Here is a 16192-nt window from a genome sequence, read left to right as displayed (position 1 = left end):
CCTCTCCCATCCCCTCCAACCCTGGAAGGATCAGAAACCACCGACGAAGCAGGAGAAGAAAGGAAAGAGTCCACTTCCCCAGGGTGCAGGCTTCCTGCCTAAAGCAGGTCCCATCTGGGGTCGCAAGGAGGGGACTTACCTTTCATTGGGAAAGAAAGTTTTGGTTACTGAACACTCAGTGCCCTGAGCATTCTAATTGAACACCGAGAGCGTCTTTTTGTGATTTAAAGTAACCATCCACTCATCCACTTTTATTCCCTAAAGGTGGGCAAAAGACAATCATGGGACTGCCCACGTTTACATCCAGGGCAAGGGAGAGAAACCAGCCCCACTGAAGAAACAAGGGGGGCAGAGGAGGTGAAAACAGCGTTGCATTCACAGCCGCTCCTGGAAGTCATGCTTGCTCATACAAGTGAAGGGTCAGGGTCTCCTCGAAACAGCACAGTGAAGAATACAGATTTTGGTACCAAAGAAAGTGAGTTTGGCATCTGGCTCTGCTACTTTCTAGCTGTGTGACCTTGGGTAAGTAGCATAAGCTGTCTGAGTCTGTACAGTAAGGTTCATGAAGCATATCTTATAGGTTTGGAGCAGATTAAATACGATTTGGGAAAACACTTAGAAATGTATTGATTCTATTCTCCACTTTGTTACAGGATGTTGCGGGGTGGCTAGTGAGCCTGGGTGTGCCAGGGAAGGCTTTCTGAGGATGGTTGCTTTTTACACCGTCATCTCCAGAGGACAGAAGAGAAGCAGATTGGCAGAGGGGCAGCACAGAATACTCTAGACAAAGGTGGGAGGAGACTACGTTGGCAGGTAAAACACGGAATGCCAAATAATTCTTTACTATAAGGATTATTTTCTATTAAAAAAAAAAAAGGGTGGGTGGAGGCGGAGGAGGGTATAGGAGGGATAAATGGTGGTGAAAAAAAGAAAAGAAGAAGAAGAATATTTTGTAGTGTAAATGGAACCCATTTACACTACAAATTATTCATTGCTTATCCGGAATTCCAATTTAACTGAGTGCTCAAATTTAATTTTCATTTGCTAGATCTGGTCATTCTAAATGAGACGGAGTTGGACTGCTCCTCTGTAGTGGAGAGGGTGAGCTGAACATCATCACCCCGTAGGGTAAGTTCCATCCTCATCCCTATTTTTCTAAGAGTTCCAATTGGGAGGAAATGCAATATCAAGAAATTCAGTTAAAAAAAAAAAAGTGGGGGGAGGTGGAGGAGGGTATAGGTGTGGCTCAGTGGTTGAATGTCCACCCATGAACCAGTTCAATTCCTGGTCAGGGCACAAGCCTGGGTTTCCGGCTCAATCCCTAGTGGAGGGCATGCAGGAGGCAGCAGATCAGTGATTCTCCCTCATCATTGATGTTTCTATCTCTCTCCCCTCTACCTTCCTCTCTCTGAAATCAATAAAACATATTTTAAAAAGAAAGGAAATCAGATTGAATTGCGTTGAAATGCCCTCACCAGGTACGTACAGAGGAAGCAGGCTAGGGAGGCTGGTCCCTCAGCACAACAGCACCCCATGCAGGTGGGCACCGTTTGTGCCTGGAGGCAGAGAAATGGATGGCTGGAGACTCAAGATGCCTCCCAAGTTCTCTCCCAGTGCTTGTGCCTTGTCAGGAGCCGTAACCCTGGTTCTCTTGCTTGTTTAAAAAGGCAGCAAGGGGCAGGGCAATAAAGGTCCCCCGGAAGCAGCCCCTCCTGGGGGAGGTAGGGGTGGCTGAATGCTGACAAGGCCCTTTGCTTTGTACCCATCCTGCTTATCCCCAAACAACAGAAGTGCTGCTCAGCCGCCTGGTCAGCCTCATTATGCTCTTGCCACAAAGTGCTGAGTCCAGCAGCTGTCCTGGCCCCATGACCTCACCCTCCCACACTGAGCCTCATCCTGTGAGGCTCCCTGGGCCCAGAGGCGAGGCCGGGGCATTCCATCCATCCATAAAATTCTGCGTCTCCACCATGCTTGACATGTAACCCTAGTGTGGAGGAGCCCAAGGTTCCAACCCACCATGTTCCATTTGAAAAGTCATCTCATTCACCTCCAAGTCTAACAGCCCATCCCACTGGACACCCAGTTGCCCCACCTGCTTGTGCAATGAGTGTGTGCACTGCGAACGGTGTTCAAAATCCACGTCCCCATGCGCTTTGGAAAATTAGACTGACAGAATGCACGGCTAAAACTTAATAAAGAAAAATATTGGGAACAAAGAACAACTGAACGAACATGGTCTTTTCCAAATTCAAAGAAAACACTTTTTAATCTGATCATTTTTCTAAAGTTTTTGCTGCTTGCTCCCACGTGTGTCTGTGAAAATCTGGAAGATGATATCTGATCTGGACAATTACTACTGTAGTTACCCTTTACTGAGCTCTACCTGAGTACCTAATGCTGCCCTAAGTACCTTTATCTCCCTCCATCTGATGTCAGTGGGTCAGGTAGGTATTATTATCCTACTTTGTGTCAGAGGGACAGGGCTGCCCAGAGGAAAGAATATGGGCTTTGAGTCACATAGACATGCATTCAAGTCCCTGATGGGTTTCCTGGCCCAGAACTTGGCCCCTCAGAACCTCAGTTAACTCATCTGTAAAATGGGTGTTATAATGATCTACTTTTTGGAGTTGTTGTGAAGATTAAAGAGGCACCATCCGGTTCATAGTAAATGCTCAGTGAACTGTAGTTATTGTTATTATGGATAAACAGGAGAGAGCCAAGCCCAGCTTGGGAGAAAGGATTACAAGTGGCGGCTCCCTTCCTTCCCACTCCTGGGATGGCTGTGTCCTGACTTTCCTGGAAGCGACGGTGGTGGGGCTGGAGGTAACCAACACGAGCAGGTGAAGCAACAGTTCCAGGCAATGTCAGCGGGGGAATCCTCTAGAACTTGGTTAAAAACCACATTGAGGGAATATTTGAAAAACATCATGGTTAGCGTGGGAGAACTGGTAATCCTTTCCCAACTTCCACGGATTTAAGGTAATTGAGGAAAGTGGAGAGAAGACAGGCTGGGGCTGTATATGACTCCGGGAATATTTGATGGATATTGGCAAATCGTTTGCACCGTAACCCCATCCCCCTTTCCCCCCATGTACACACTCAATAGTTTTGTGCATGTGCGTTTGGTCTTTTCAATCAAACATTAAAAAGCTCCACTGTTCTGTTGGTTCAAACAGTCTTCACTGTACTAACTCTTCAGTAGGGTATAAAGCTCCCACATTAAAATACTGAGAGTAGCCCTGGCCGGTTTGGCTCAGTGGATGGAGCGTCGGCCTGTGGACTGAAGGGTCCCAGGTTCGATTCCAGTCAGGGGCATGTACCTTGGTTGCGGGCACATCCCCAGTGGGAGGTGTGCAGGAGGCAGCTGATCGATGTTTCTCTCATCAATGTTTCTAACTCTCTGTCCCTCTCCCTTCCTCTCGGTAAAAAAATCAATAAAATATTTTAAAAAATAATAAAAATAAAATACTGAGAGTATATGAAGCACAAACACAACACAAGCAAGTCGGTGTGGCCAGGGCCCAGCCACGGTGGCTCAGTGATTGGGCATTGACCTATGAACTAGGAGGTCAGGGTTCAATTCCTAGTCAGGGCACATGCCCAGGTTGTGGGCTCGATCCCCAGTGTGGGGCATGCAGGAGGCAGCCATTGATATTTCTATCTCTCTATCCCCCCCTTCCTTTCTGAAATAAATAAATATATATATATTTTTTTAAAAAGTCAGTGTGGCCAGGGTAAATAAGAACTATATCATGGTTACCTCTGTGCCTATAGAGTCACAAACCCCATCATAGGATTAATTTATTCAAGACATATTTATTGTCCAGGTTGGATGGCTCAGTTGATTGGAGTGTCATCCTGTGCACCAAGGCAAATTCAATTCCTGCTCAGGGCACATACTTAGGTTGCAGGTTCAATCCCCTATCGGGGCACATACAGGAGGCAACCGATCGATGTTTCTCTCTCATCTCTCTCTCTCTCCCTCCCTTCTTTCCTTCCTCTGCCTCTAAAATTAATAAAAACATACCCTCAGGTAAGGTTTAATTGAGCTAGGCGTCCTGCCCAGAGCTGCAGATGTACTGATGAACGAGACAGATTCTGAAGCCCCTGCTTGCAGTCTCGTGAAAGAAGCAGAGAACTGAGCAATCAGTTTCTTTATTTTCAAGAATACCTTTAATCATTTTGCTAGAAAATATGTTCACATTGTTCAAAACTCAAAAAGTACAGAAAGATATATAGTGAAAAGTTCTGTTCTATACCTGAGCCCCAAGTGCCTCAGTTCTCCTCCTTGGAGCTCAATATTTCTAGTTTCTTAAGTAATTTCTATAGCGTGATCAATGCAATAATTGGAGAAGTACAGAATTCCAGGAGAGCACATTGCGGGAGTGCCCAAGCCAGTCCAGGGTTTAGGGAATGAATGAATGAATGAATGAATGAGCAAATAAGTGTTTCTCGAAGACCCCAATTCTGTGGAGGAAGAGAAGAAAAGGCGAGGAAGAACCACCAGCCATGGACCCAGACACCTTAAGTCCTGCACAGCCACCAGCCGGCCAGAGATCATCCCCAATGCGACTCTGTCCCTTGCCGGCCATTGATCCCGACATCACCAACTTATTTAGCAGCAAAAACATCCTGGCGCAGTGCATCGTGCTTAGCATCAGGCCTGTCCATTTGGAACATTCTGCCCAAATCTACAAATACTTGTGTACATACCAGAACTTGCCCCCTGAGTTTTGGTTCTGAGAACAGGGGACTCTGATGAACCTTGAGTCACAGGCCGAAGAGTTGGCAGAGGGATTAGGAGAACTTCACTGGGAAAGGTTTCTTCTCTCCAATCAGGTTTTCTAAGGTATCTGTCACCAGAAAGAGGGTAGGATAATAAGTAATAATAAACCAACAATGTATCTTCTTTTTTTGGAGTTGAGAGAGGCTGAGTGACTTGCCCAAAGTCACCCAGACAGAAGCTGGGATTTGAACCTACATCTGCTGGGCTCCCCTACACCTCACCCCTACTTCACACAGTAGCTGAGGTGCTTAAACAATACATCCTCCCCTTCAGGGCTCCTGGGGAAGCTCATGACTCCCCTACACTACCCTCCTTAATTGTTCTGACCTTCCTGAGCAAAATCTTTTTACCCATTAGAGTACTTACTATAGTATCTTGGTCCTGTGAGACTGCCAAGGGCCGAAAGCAGTATATTAAAAATCTAAAAAGATAGCCCTAACTGGTTTGGCTCAGTGGATAGAGCATCGGCCTGCGGACTGAAGGGTCCCAAGTTCGATTCCGGTCAAGGGCATGTACCTTGGTTGCGGGCACATCCCCAGTAGGGAGTGTGCAGGAGGCAGCTGATCGATGTTTCTAACTCTCTATCCCTCCCTTCCTCTCTGTAAAAAAGTCAATAAAATATATTTATAAAAACACACTAAAAAGATGTGTAGGCTCCAAATTTTTCAAAGAAGGTTGCAAAACTAAAATGAATGTTTAATAAAATAGCTACAGAGAGGCATGTCTACTAGTCAACCGTAATTGAATTTAACTCTTACATATTTATGTATAGGTATATAGTATACAAAAAAGATTCCCAAGAACAGAGTGAACCATTTTTTTTCTTAATAAAGTTCAGAATTAAAATAATCCTTCACATTTTTTAACCACAAAGACAAAAACTGTATTTCCTATCTGGGAAGTGAGGTGAGGTTTGATGTGTTGGATAGGACAGGGGTCTTAGGAAGGGCCTGGGGTGGCGCGAGGAGTCTGGAGAAGGACAGGGCCAAGCACTCACCTCCCAGCTGCTTTGCGATCACGACCACGGCAGCCACTGCCGCCAGCCTCACCCACAGCAGTGGGGCCTCTCTGTTTCCCTCGTTTTAACAAAGGCCTGAGGGATGTCTGCCCAGCAGGCTGAGCCACCAAAGCTCTGGGGATCAGGGAGAACTAAGCAGAGGGAAAGAAGAGTGCTGACAGGGCAGAGGCTGCCAGCCTTCAGGGCTATAAAGGGCAGGGCCCCAGAGAAAGTGGCACCGCACGGAGCCCCAGACTGTGCATCGAGAGCTGGGTGAGTAAAGTCCTGAGGGACGCTCGGGCCCTTTCTTCCTTTCTCCTGCAGACACACGCCCAGGAGGGGACCTCATTTTCATGCCGCCTGTTCAGAGCCTCCTAGGATGGCTGGAGAAGAGTGGGGAACTGGGCAGGGAGGCAGCCGTCTCTTGCCACCCCAAAAGGAGTCACTAAGAAGGCAATAATCACTACCCTCACCATCACAGCCGGGAGGAGGCATGGGGCTGCAATAAATGACAGGCTCCTAGGGCATAGGGAGAAAGTAGAGGGGGCAGGAGCTCGTAAATGCTTATTCAGAAGTTCGGAATGGAAAGATATATCACAGAATCGACATGCATCAGCCCCTGGGCCAGATACTAGACAGAGGGAAGGGCCATGAAATGGCTGTTCTGAGTGAAGAAACCTGACACATAGCTGCCTGTCTTCCTTCTTCCTTCCCTCCCTCCCTCACCTTCTTCTCCCTCCTTCTCCTTCCCTTCTTTATTCTCCCTACCATCTTTTCTGTCTACCTAATCTCTATGAGACTCAGTATCCTCATCTGCAAAATGGGGACAATGATAGTACTTACCTCACAGGCTGGCTGTGAAGACTGCATGTATTCACGCATGCAGAGCATTTAGGACAGGGTCTGGCACAGAGTGAGCCATTATTAGGCGTTAGCTATTATTGTCCTCTTTTCTTCCTCACTTTCCTTCAATAAGTTTTTTTCAACGGCACCCGTGCCCCCACACCCACAACCTCCCAGTGCCCCAACATGGACTCTGCTTGGTGCCGCAACTTGCACTCAGGAGACCCAGGCCCTCCATTGAGATGTTCACCAGGACATATTCAATAGGAGCACAGATCAGTACTGTGATGAGCGCTAGAAATCCGGGAAGAAAGAAGCAAGCCGCTGCAGGCTGGGGAGAGCAGCGAAGTCTCTCTGAGGAGCTGGGCAGGTTGAGAGACAGAGAAGTAGGAGGGGGATGGGAGCATGGCCATGTACAGCCAGTCAGTCAGTTGGAGGGCTGTGAAGAGCTAGGTGAGGGTGAGACCACACACTGGTAATATGAGGGATCTGGACTAGATGGTTGCCAAGGAGTTTCCATTAGGGTGTGAGACTGAGGCAATGCTGCCACCTGTAGGGGGTACCTGGAGGCTGGCAAGTGAACGAGAGCTACATTCATCAAGAGGTCACGATGCCTGTGCCATGCTTTACCTGCACTATTGCTTCTAATCCTTACAATAACTCTGCCATAGAAGCTTTACTGATGGAAGATAACAGACTCAACTAGTGAGAAGCAGAGCCAGAATCCCAACCGAAGTCTTTCTGCTGGACTCCAAGCCTCCTTTACTCCCCGCTCTGCTCCATCACCTCATCTCCATCCCAGACGCCATGTCCTTGGTGTGTGTTCTGTCTTCCAGGAACCCTTCCAACCACCAAAATGGCTCAAACCAACCCCATGCCAGGGTCTGTGGGGCCATGGAAGGTAAGCCCTCCCCCATCACATGGAAAAGTTCATAGGGGAAGGGCCAATCAAGGTCCAGATGCTTTTTCAGGAAGGATCGTTTAGGATGTCCCATTTGGACGGAAGGATGATGGTGGAAGCCCATGATGGGTGGGAGATAAAACCTAGTTTTCTAGTTCAACTCCTCTCTGTGCTGCTAAAATCATCTTAAAGTTGAGCAGCCCAGAGTAGATTATGCCCTGGAGAAACTGAGAGCCCAGAAGAGAGAGATTTGCCACTGGATTAAAAATAAGTAATAGGACCCAGGTCTTCTGACTCTCATCCTGAACTTGGTTGTGACTATTACCTGAAGTGGCTGATCCTCAGTCTGACCCTCTACCCTCTTCATTGGATCAACTTGAAGGCCAGTTCACAGCTTTGGGAGCTCGTTGTCCTCTAGCCAGGTTTAAGAATTCTCATTCAAGGCATTACAACTCTTTCTTTATACCTTAGGTTTCTATAGCACGTTTGGCTGGAGAACCTAAGTAATAATCCACAGGGAGCCCCTGGGCCTCCCAGAATCCTGGCCCCTGGGTCATATTTATGCAGGAAGCATAGTGAGTAAGAGTCCTTGAGTCCTTGGTCTGTCTACTGGGCCAGTTATTATTCCTAACAGACCATCCTATATAATAAAAGGCTAATATGCAAATTGACCAACCGGTGGAACTACTGGTCGCTATGATGCGCACTGACCTCCAGGGGGTAGACACTCAACGCAGGAGCTGCCCCCGGTGGTCAGTGCAGTCCCACAGGGGAGCACCACTCAGCTAGAAGCCGGGTTCACGACTGGCAAGCACAGCAGCTGTGGCGGGAGCCTCTCCTGCCTCCGCGGCAGGCAGTGCTAAGGATGTCTGATTGCTGGCTTAAGCCATCAGTCAGACATTCCCCAAGTGCTCCCAGACTGGGAGAGGGCACAGGCTGGGCTGAGGGACCACCCCAAGTGCATGAATTATCGTGCACCAGGCCTCTAGTTCCTATCATAAACCAATCCCCCACACCTTATCCTTATCCTGGACATGTGAACACCACCAACTAGTGGCATTAATTCAAACCCCTTCCTATCCTGTCTACACTGGAAGAGACCTCATCAGGCATCCTGGACTATGGCTAGTGATGGAAAACACAGGGTCACACATAAGCTACACTGTTGACCAGGACTCTGTTTTTCCTGATGTACCACATTCTAGCTCTCTTTCCTATTCAATCTCATTTCAGATAACCATCTATGACCAGGAGAACTTCCAGGGGAGGAGGATGGAATTCACTAGCTCCTGCCCAAATGTCTCTGAGTGCAGTTTTGATAATGTCCGATCTCTCAAGGTGGAATGTGGCTCGTGAGTATGGACCTCAGCAGAACCTCAGGCTCCTTACTGCCAGTCCCCTAAGACTTGGGGCCATACAGGTGGGAATTGGGGAAGAAAAATGTTCCCCGGACTCTACACATGTAATTTAGTAACTCAAAGCTAGAAGGTACATGAGGTTTTTAGTGGCTTGGTACTAGATTTGTGAGGTATTAAAGAAATATATAGACCTAGCTGGTTTGGCTCAGTTGATAGAGCGTCGGCCTATGGACTAAAGGGAGGATTTGTTCCAGTCAAGGGCACATACCTGGTTCAGGCTCCATCCTGGTCGGGAGTGCATGCCAAAGGCAACCATTTATGTGTCACTCTCACATCAATGTTTCTCTCTCTCCCCCCCCCCCCCTTCCTTCTACTCTCTCTAAAAATCAATGGAAAAATATCTTCGGGTGAGGATTAAGAGGAAGGAAGGAAGGAAGGAAGGAAGGAAGGAAGGAAGGAAGGAAGGAAGGAAGGGAGGGAGGGAGGGAGGGAGGGAGGGAGGGAGGGAGGGAGGGAGGGAAGGAAAGAAGGAAGGAAGGGAGGAAGAGAGAAAGAAATATATATAATGGGTTGGGGCAGTGACAGTAATCAGATCTATGCTTCTGGACCCCATAGGCTGCTACCTAGGATTCCCTTCACAACAGCCCAGGACCCTTGAGTTTTTCTTGCCTGCAGGAAATAGAGAGAAAACAGCCAAGCTGCAGCCTCTTTACAACCAACTCCCCTCCTGTATGTCCCAGAGAGAGAGAGCAGACATCACTAATTTCTCTGTGTAAAAAGGAGCTCAACCACAGCACTTGAGAGTCATGTTGGTTCATATTTAGTCGTCCAGGAGTTTCTGGTTGATGGTTAATCTCTTCGGTGAGGAAGACCTTCTCTTGTTTTGTCTTCTGACGCTTGGCAAGATAGTCGAGGCCTTTATTATCAGTTTGAAAACACAGAAGGAAAGGACTCTCATTTGGCCTAGGCAGTTGCTCACCACCAAAATTGAGCTTTTTAACTTCTTAAAAGGAATAATACTTTAAGATATTGTCAGTAACTGGAACCTGGTTGTGAAAATATGATCTGAGGGGTCTTATAAATAAGGTATGGGTATCCAACAGCAGGAGAAAGAACCCACAAAGTGACAAAGAAACAAGAGACTGTAATCCATCAGTTGCCTGTCCAACCCTTTGCTTCCTTAGGAAGAAGCTAATAGGTTTGGCTGGAGCCAAAGCAATAGTCAGTCACTTTATCCTGAACCTGGAGCTCCAAGTAGAGAATAAGGTAACTAGGAAAAAAAGGAAATATAACTTTAGACTGACTTTGCTAATACACATTACTCAGACGAGTGAAGTAGATCCTTTCAGTGGATAATCCCAAAATAAATGTTACATTTATAAACCTGCTTAGTGCGGCTGCCAGCTCATTTCCCACCTCGTGTGGTAAATGTATTCTTTTGTATGGCTTTGTTAGAATTGGCTTGATATTTTACTCCACTATTAACATCTAAAACAAAAATGCCTTCGCCCTGAGGCCACGTAGACTCTGAACACCAGGAGCAAACGCCACTAATTGTCTTTGGCAGCTGGATTGGTTATGAGCATACCAGCTTCTGTGGGCAACAGTTTATCCTGGAGAGAGGAGAATACCCTCGCTGGGATGCCTGGAGTGGGAGCAATGCCTACCACATTGAGCGCCTCATGTCCTTCCGCCCCATCTGTTCAGCTGTGAGTCTCTGAAATTTTTACTTCTGTGCCTGTGGGGAATGGGGCAAGAGAGGGTGCATATGGACTGACACACATGTTACTTCTCATCAGTTATGCTGAAATGTGGCAGGAAGAAAGAGAAAAGTAAAAGAGAGAAGAAAAACCACTGGTCTCTCTGTTCTAAGTTTGCCATTTGATTTTTATTTACTAGATAGTACTTTCATTAAGCTAAAAGTAAATGCCTTAGTATTTATAGGTGGCAGGAAGTGGATACTCAAGAGCCCAGATCTTCAACAAGTGCAATGGGGTGCTAGTGAGAGCCTTATAGTACAAAAGTAAATCCTTAGTCAGTTCAAATTCAATCTGTGTAACATTTTACCCAGAAACAGGGAAGTACTAACATGACCTTTCAATAAGTGGGATAACTGAAGAAACAGATAAATTTTCCAGTCTTTTATCTTTGATTCATAACCTTCTGGTTTTTAATACTAAGCATTATTCAATTCTGCATCAGACTAGGATACTTCCCAGTCTTTGGGAATTCAAGTAGATGCAGGATAATCTTCAACAGTTTGTTGAAAATGATCCTTATATTGGGAAGAGAGAGACTGGGCTACAACCTTCCCAATTATTTGTCTATATCATGTGACTTTTTTTCTCATGATTTTAATTAATGATCTCACCTTAGTTTAAAATCCTACTGAAATTCTAGTAAAGAAGGTAACCTAAAGTTATAGATCTAAAATATACTGTCTTATCTGGATGTTTGCATCTCACTTTAACTCTGCATTTTTCCTGTGTATACTCTGATGCATTTTAAAAAATATGTACACCCAAGAAACCAATACCCTACTCAAATATAAAACAATTCGATCACCTCATAAAGTTCCCGGTGTCCCTTTCCAATCAATTGCTCCTCCCCAAATTCTATCACCAGAGCTAATTTTGGCTGTTTTCGTACTTCATACAGGTTAGTCTTTGCATTAAGAAATGCTTGTGTAGTGTTCACATCCCCTACTGGACTTCTAGATTATTTCCAACACCACGCACACACGTTTACTTTCCCTATTAATTTGTGGGATCTTTTTCCACATTAATGAATATTAATCCCTTGGTTGGCTGTGTGTTGCAAGTGTTTTTTTCCCTGCTGTTATATTTTCATTAGTCTTTTGTTGTTTCAAAGTATAATACCAGTTATTTATACATTTCAAATGTTACTAGAGGCCCGGTGCACAAAATTTGTGCAAAGGGGCTCAGCCCTTGCAGCCCTGGCTTCGTCTGGAAGGTTGTCCTGAAGGACATCCAGAAGGTTGTTCAGCTGTCTGGTCTAATTAGCATATTATGCTTTTATTATAGACTAGAAGCCCCGTGCACAAAAATTTGTGCACTGGCAGGGGAGGGGGTCCCTCAGCCCAACCTGTGCCCTCTCACAGTCTGGGACCCCTCAGGAGATAACCACCTGCTGGCTTAGGCCCGCTCCCCTGGTGGCAGATGGCACGCCCAATCCCGCAGTGTCTGCCCCGTCTTCCCCAGTCTCAGATGGCAGGCCTGGAGCCCGCACTGGGACGGGCAGCCGCTCAGATTGTGCTGCCACCCGCCCCGCCTACCCCACCCAAGACACTGCAGGCCTGGATCCTGCGCTGGGGTGGGCAGCAGCTGGGGATCTCGCTGCCACCAGCTCCAGGCGCTGCGGCGCAGCGGGATCTGCCTAGATTATGCAAATTAGCCATCTTTGTTGGCGGTTAATTTGCATATCACACTGATTAGCCCATGGGAGGCGTAGCAAAGGTACAGTCAATTACCATGTTTGTCTATTAGACTAGATGGTATTAAACTGGATTAAACAGGATTATGGGTAAATTTTTTCTTATAAAAAACTACTTGAAATATTTTGACCTCAATGATCAGGTACTTCTTTGTGTAAACCAGGGGTGTTAAGATTTTGAAAAATATGGCAATTACAAAATTAAGATAGCCTTAACACTAGTACTAAACTTTAAAAAAATTTTGGATTACAGAATCATAAGGAGTCCAAAATTACCATCTTTGAGAAAGAAAACTTTATTGGACGCCAATGGGAGATCTGTGATGACTACCCCTCTTTGCAAGCCATGGGTTGGTTCAACAACGAAGTTGGTTCCATGAAGATACAATGTGGGGCGTAAGTGCAAAAAGAGTGTTGGAGCACATTTCAAAGTAACTCTCACAGCTGTAAATCTTGAGACTATTAACATAGCAGTCATTGTGTCTTATCAAATTTCACATATTGGCATCATATTGATATGGCTGTAACAGTCTAGTTATTTATAATTTTGAACCTCAAAATCTTGGTACCAACTTCAGGTCAGTTTTTCTTCCCCTGAGATTCCCCTAGAGTCTATGGAATAATTTGTTGACTACCCATACCTTTTTTCATGATCAAGGTTAATTTTTAATTAAGTATAGCCATTACTTACAAATGGCTCCTAACATTTTCTAGGCCTAAAAGTATTCCATACCAATTGTGTTGAGGAAAGAGGCTGTTTTGAAGTATTGACCAGTTCCTAATTAGGTTTTAATAGGCCTATGTGCTTTTCGATTTTCTAGCTGGGTTTGCTACCAGTATCCTGGGTACCGTGGCTATCAGTATATCTTGGAATGTGACCATCATGGAGGAGACTATAAACACTGGAGAGAGTGGGGTTCTCATGCCCAGACTTCCCAGATTCAATCAATCCGCCGTATCCAACAGTAGTGGATTAAAAGCTCCAAGAGAATTCCTCAAGCATGAGACAACCCTGCTAAGCAATCTAGAATGAGCTTTATGTTCTGCTCACAGACACTGCTTACAAATGTTAGCTGCTGAAATCCACAATAAATGTCATTTAAAAAATGAATTAACTAGTGTGCTTTATATAAATCATACTTAAATGGCTGCAAATTTTTAGAAACAAGTTTCTATAAAACCCCAGATTTACTTCTGTGTCCTTGGAAGTCACTTACCAGCCCAACCACAATTATTCCCAATGTCAAATAACATTCAAGCATATAACCCAAACGTACCAGTCTATGCAGTGACAAACACACTTTTGGTAAGTGTTTCTGCATATTTTCTCCTCATCCCCTACCCTAATAATGTTGATGTCAGCATTGATTTTTTTTTTTTCAACTTGGTGACAAATCAATGCAAAACAAACGTAGGAAATTTCTTAAATAATGCATTAGCATATATTTCTACATAAAGTTATGAATAATCCAGTCTTCGCAGCTTATTTTGGTTGCTTAATTGCTTAGCTCAATTTTGGTTTCATACTTTAAGGCTCAATGTCATGCAAAAAGACAGGACAGCTGTCCTCACAGCTGATTTTTCAATAAATATGCCATTTTTAAGCACCTTAATAATCTGGATATTTAAAAATGCCATGACATAAGACCACAGTACATTTAAGACTTAAGTTTGTACATTTCATCTTTTGGAAATATATCATCAATGTCACAATATTAACTTAGTTTTCAGTAATTTTTGTTAAGCACACAATATATAACACAAACACCTCAGAAAACTTTAAAATTTTTTTATTCAACCATGTACACTTATTGTCTCTTAATTGGATCTACAAAGTTCTCAAGTTTTTTTCTGATAAAATAAGTAAATCTTGGTATGGATGTAGAGTGTTTGTAATTTATATTTTTAAAACACTGAACATGAAGTAAGACATCAATAAAGGAAGATCATTACGTAACTGACACTTCTTCAGAATCCTTATCAGAAACAGCTATGGCAAATACCTAAGCATTTAGCAAAAGGATAAACTTCTGGCCACTATTCTTTTACCTAGAAAAGGCCTATCTTTTTGACTGGGCAAAACAAACAGTGGAAAAAAAAAAAAAGTCTTGAATTGGGAGAAGGAAAACATCCTCTAATATAATTGTAGTTCATTAATTATCCTTTCCCCCAGATTGAGGTAACTCAGCTCCTAAATGATGACGCACACAAGACTGAACATAAGTAAACTACTGACAGATGCTGAGAAGCCAGAGCCATCTAAGATGATGCTACACTCCTGCATTTATGCCTTCTGAGGCCATGCATTATCGGCCACCTTTTGAGTCTTGACTAGTAGACTTCGTTTCTGTCACTTTCAGTGAAGATACAGAAGGGTTCTGCTGTGTTTTCCAAGTCAACAATAATACACCAAGAGCACACTTGATGACAGAGAAGTAACACTCTTCTATACATAATTAAAAACTATAAAACAAGGATTTCTTTTGTATCTAGAAGCATGGGGAAAATACCATTAGTATTATCTTCTACTTAAACTTATTAGCCTCTTCTACAAAGGTCCTGGAGAGATTACAAAACAATCTTTTAAAAGATGACTGACAAAACCTGGCCAGTAAATCTACACAATCTTTTAAGTACACATACATGTGAAATAAAGCTATTTATTTAGTACATGCAAACTGCAGCAATTTAACCAAATTCTAAACTTGTTCTAATCAGCTTGGATAATTTTAAAAAGATACACATTATCTTTAAAACAACCTGTGCTTAGATATTTAAGCAAGATAATGATTCTAATTTCAAGTCAATCATTCATTCATTAAGCCAAATTTATGCTAGTCATAAAGGTAATAGGTCATCCTACACCTTTAAACCAGGTTTAAGTCATAAAATTATCACAGAACTCCATGTGGCATAAGCTCCTTCCTACATTTCAGTTTGAATTACTTCCCATTTTTATTTGATCAAATAAACCAAAAATTTCACTGAGGAAGTAAGAGCATCCACAGTTTATACAACTGATAAAAATGCCCTGTTTCAAGAAAAGCCCTTTAGTAGATACAAGTCAAGCTCTCATTTAAACTGAAGTTTACTAAAACAGGTGCCAGTTTTCCTCTCTTTTGCTTCTACTGATAAGCTAGCCCAGTACTATAATTTTGAGCCATGTTTCTAAAAATGGTGAAGCTAAGAACAGCAAAGTAATAAGGATAAGTCACTTTGGGTAATGACACACAAATTAAAATTCAAAACATGTGCATAGCTTTATTCATCTACTTAGATCTAACCTTTTCATGGAGCTTCGGCAAAATTCGAGTGTGCAAAATGCATTTCTAAAACGTAATGCAAGCAAAGCTTTTCACATTTACACTGGCAAGAAATACAGAGAAACTAACAAGTCACATTAGGGAGAGTTTTTTTAATGACAAGAATTGCACAGTTCATTATTTTGAGACAATTGTTGCAGACATAAGTATTTAAATTTTTCTAAGCAAGGTGCTTTAACAGTAAAAAATTTTTAAAGTTGGAAAGAGCCAATAACTTGGATCATAGCTCACATAGAATTCCAAATTAAAGCGGACTGTTATCTCCCTAGATTTTTCAAACAATGCTTTTTATAACACTTTTTTTTTAAATAACACTAAAGGAAACAGCAAGCTGAAACTTTTCAAAGCACACAAGAAATGGTGTCATCACATTACTCAAAGAAGGTGCTAAGGAAGGAGGGAAAGGGAGTGAAGAGTTCTTTTACTATTTCCCACTACTAGAACAGCCACTAACAGACTAAGAACAAACAAAAGAAACAATAAAAGTAAATTAAATCACTTCCCCAGTTTATAAAATAGTTCCAGTTTGTG

General features: G+C 43.7%; 1 protein-coding gene across 1 annotated transcript; it reads left to right on the top strand.

Annotated features, from left to right (window-relative positions):
* Positions 1–7470: 7470 nt before the first annotated feature.
* On the top strand, positions 7471–13307 carry CRYBA1 (crystallin beta A1; the record flags this gene model as incomplete). The annotated part of the gene is made up of 5 exons (XM_081110810.1): positions 7471–7527; positions 8761–8879; positions 10453–10594; positions 12592–12734; positions 13160–13307. Exons 1-5 carry the CDS (start codon positions 7483–7485, stop codon positions 13305–13307), a joined length of 597 nt encoding a protein of 198 aa, XP_080966936.1. The 5' UTR covers positions 7471–7482.
* Positions 13308–16192: the final 2885 nt, after the last annotated feature.

Source organism: Myotis nattereri (assembly GCF_964212035.1).
Source record: "Myotis nattereri genome assembly, chromosome: 16".
Classification (NCBI taxonomy): domain Eukaryota; kingdom Metazoa; phylum Chordata; class Mammalia; order Chiroptera; family Vespertilionidae; genus Myotis; species Myotis nattereri.
Note: the sequence above shows the minus strand (reverse complement) of the source record. Positions and strands in the feature narration are given on the sequence as shown.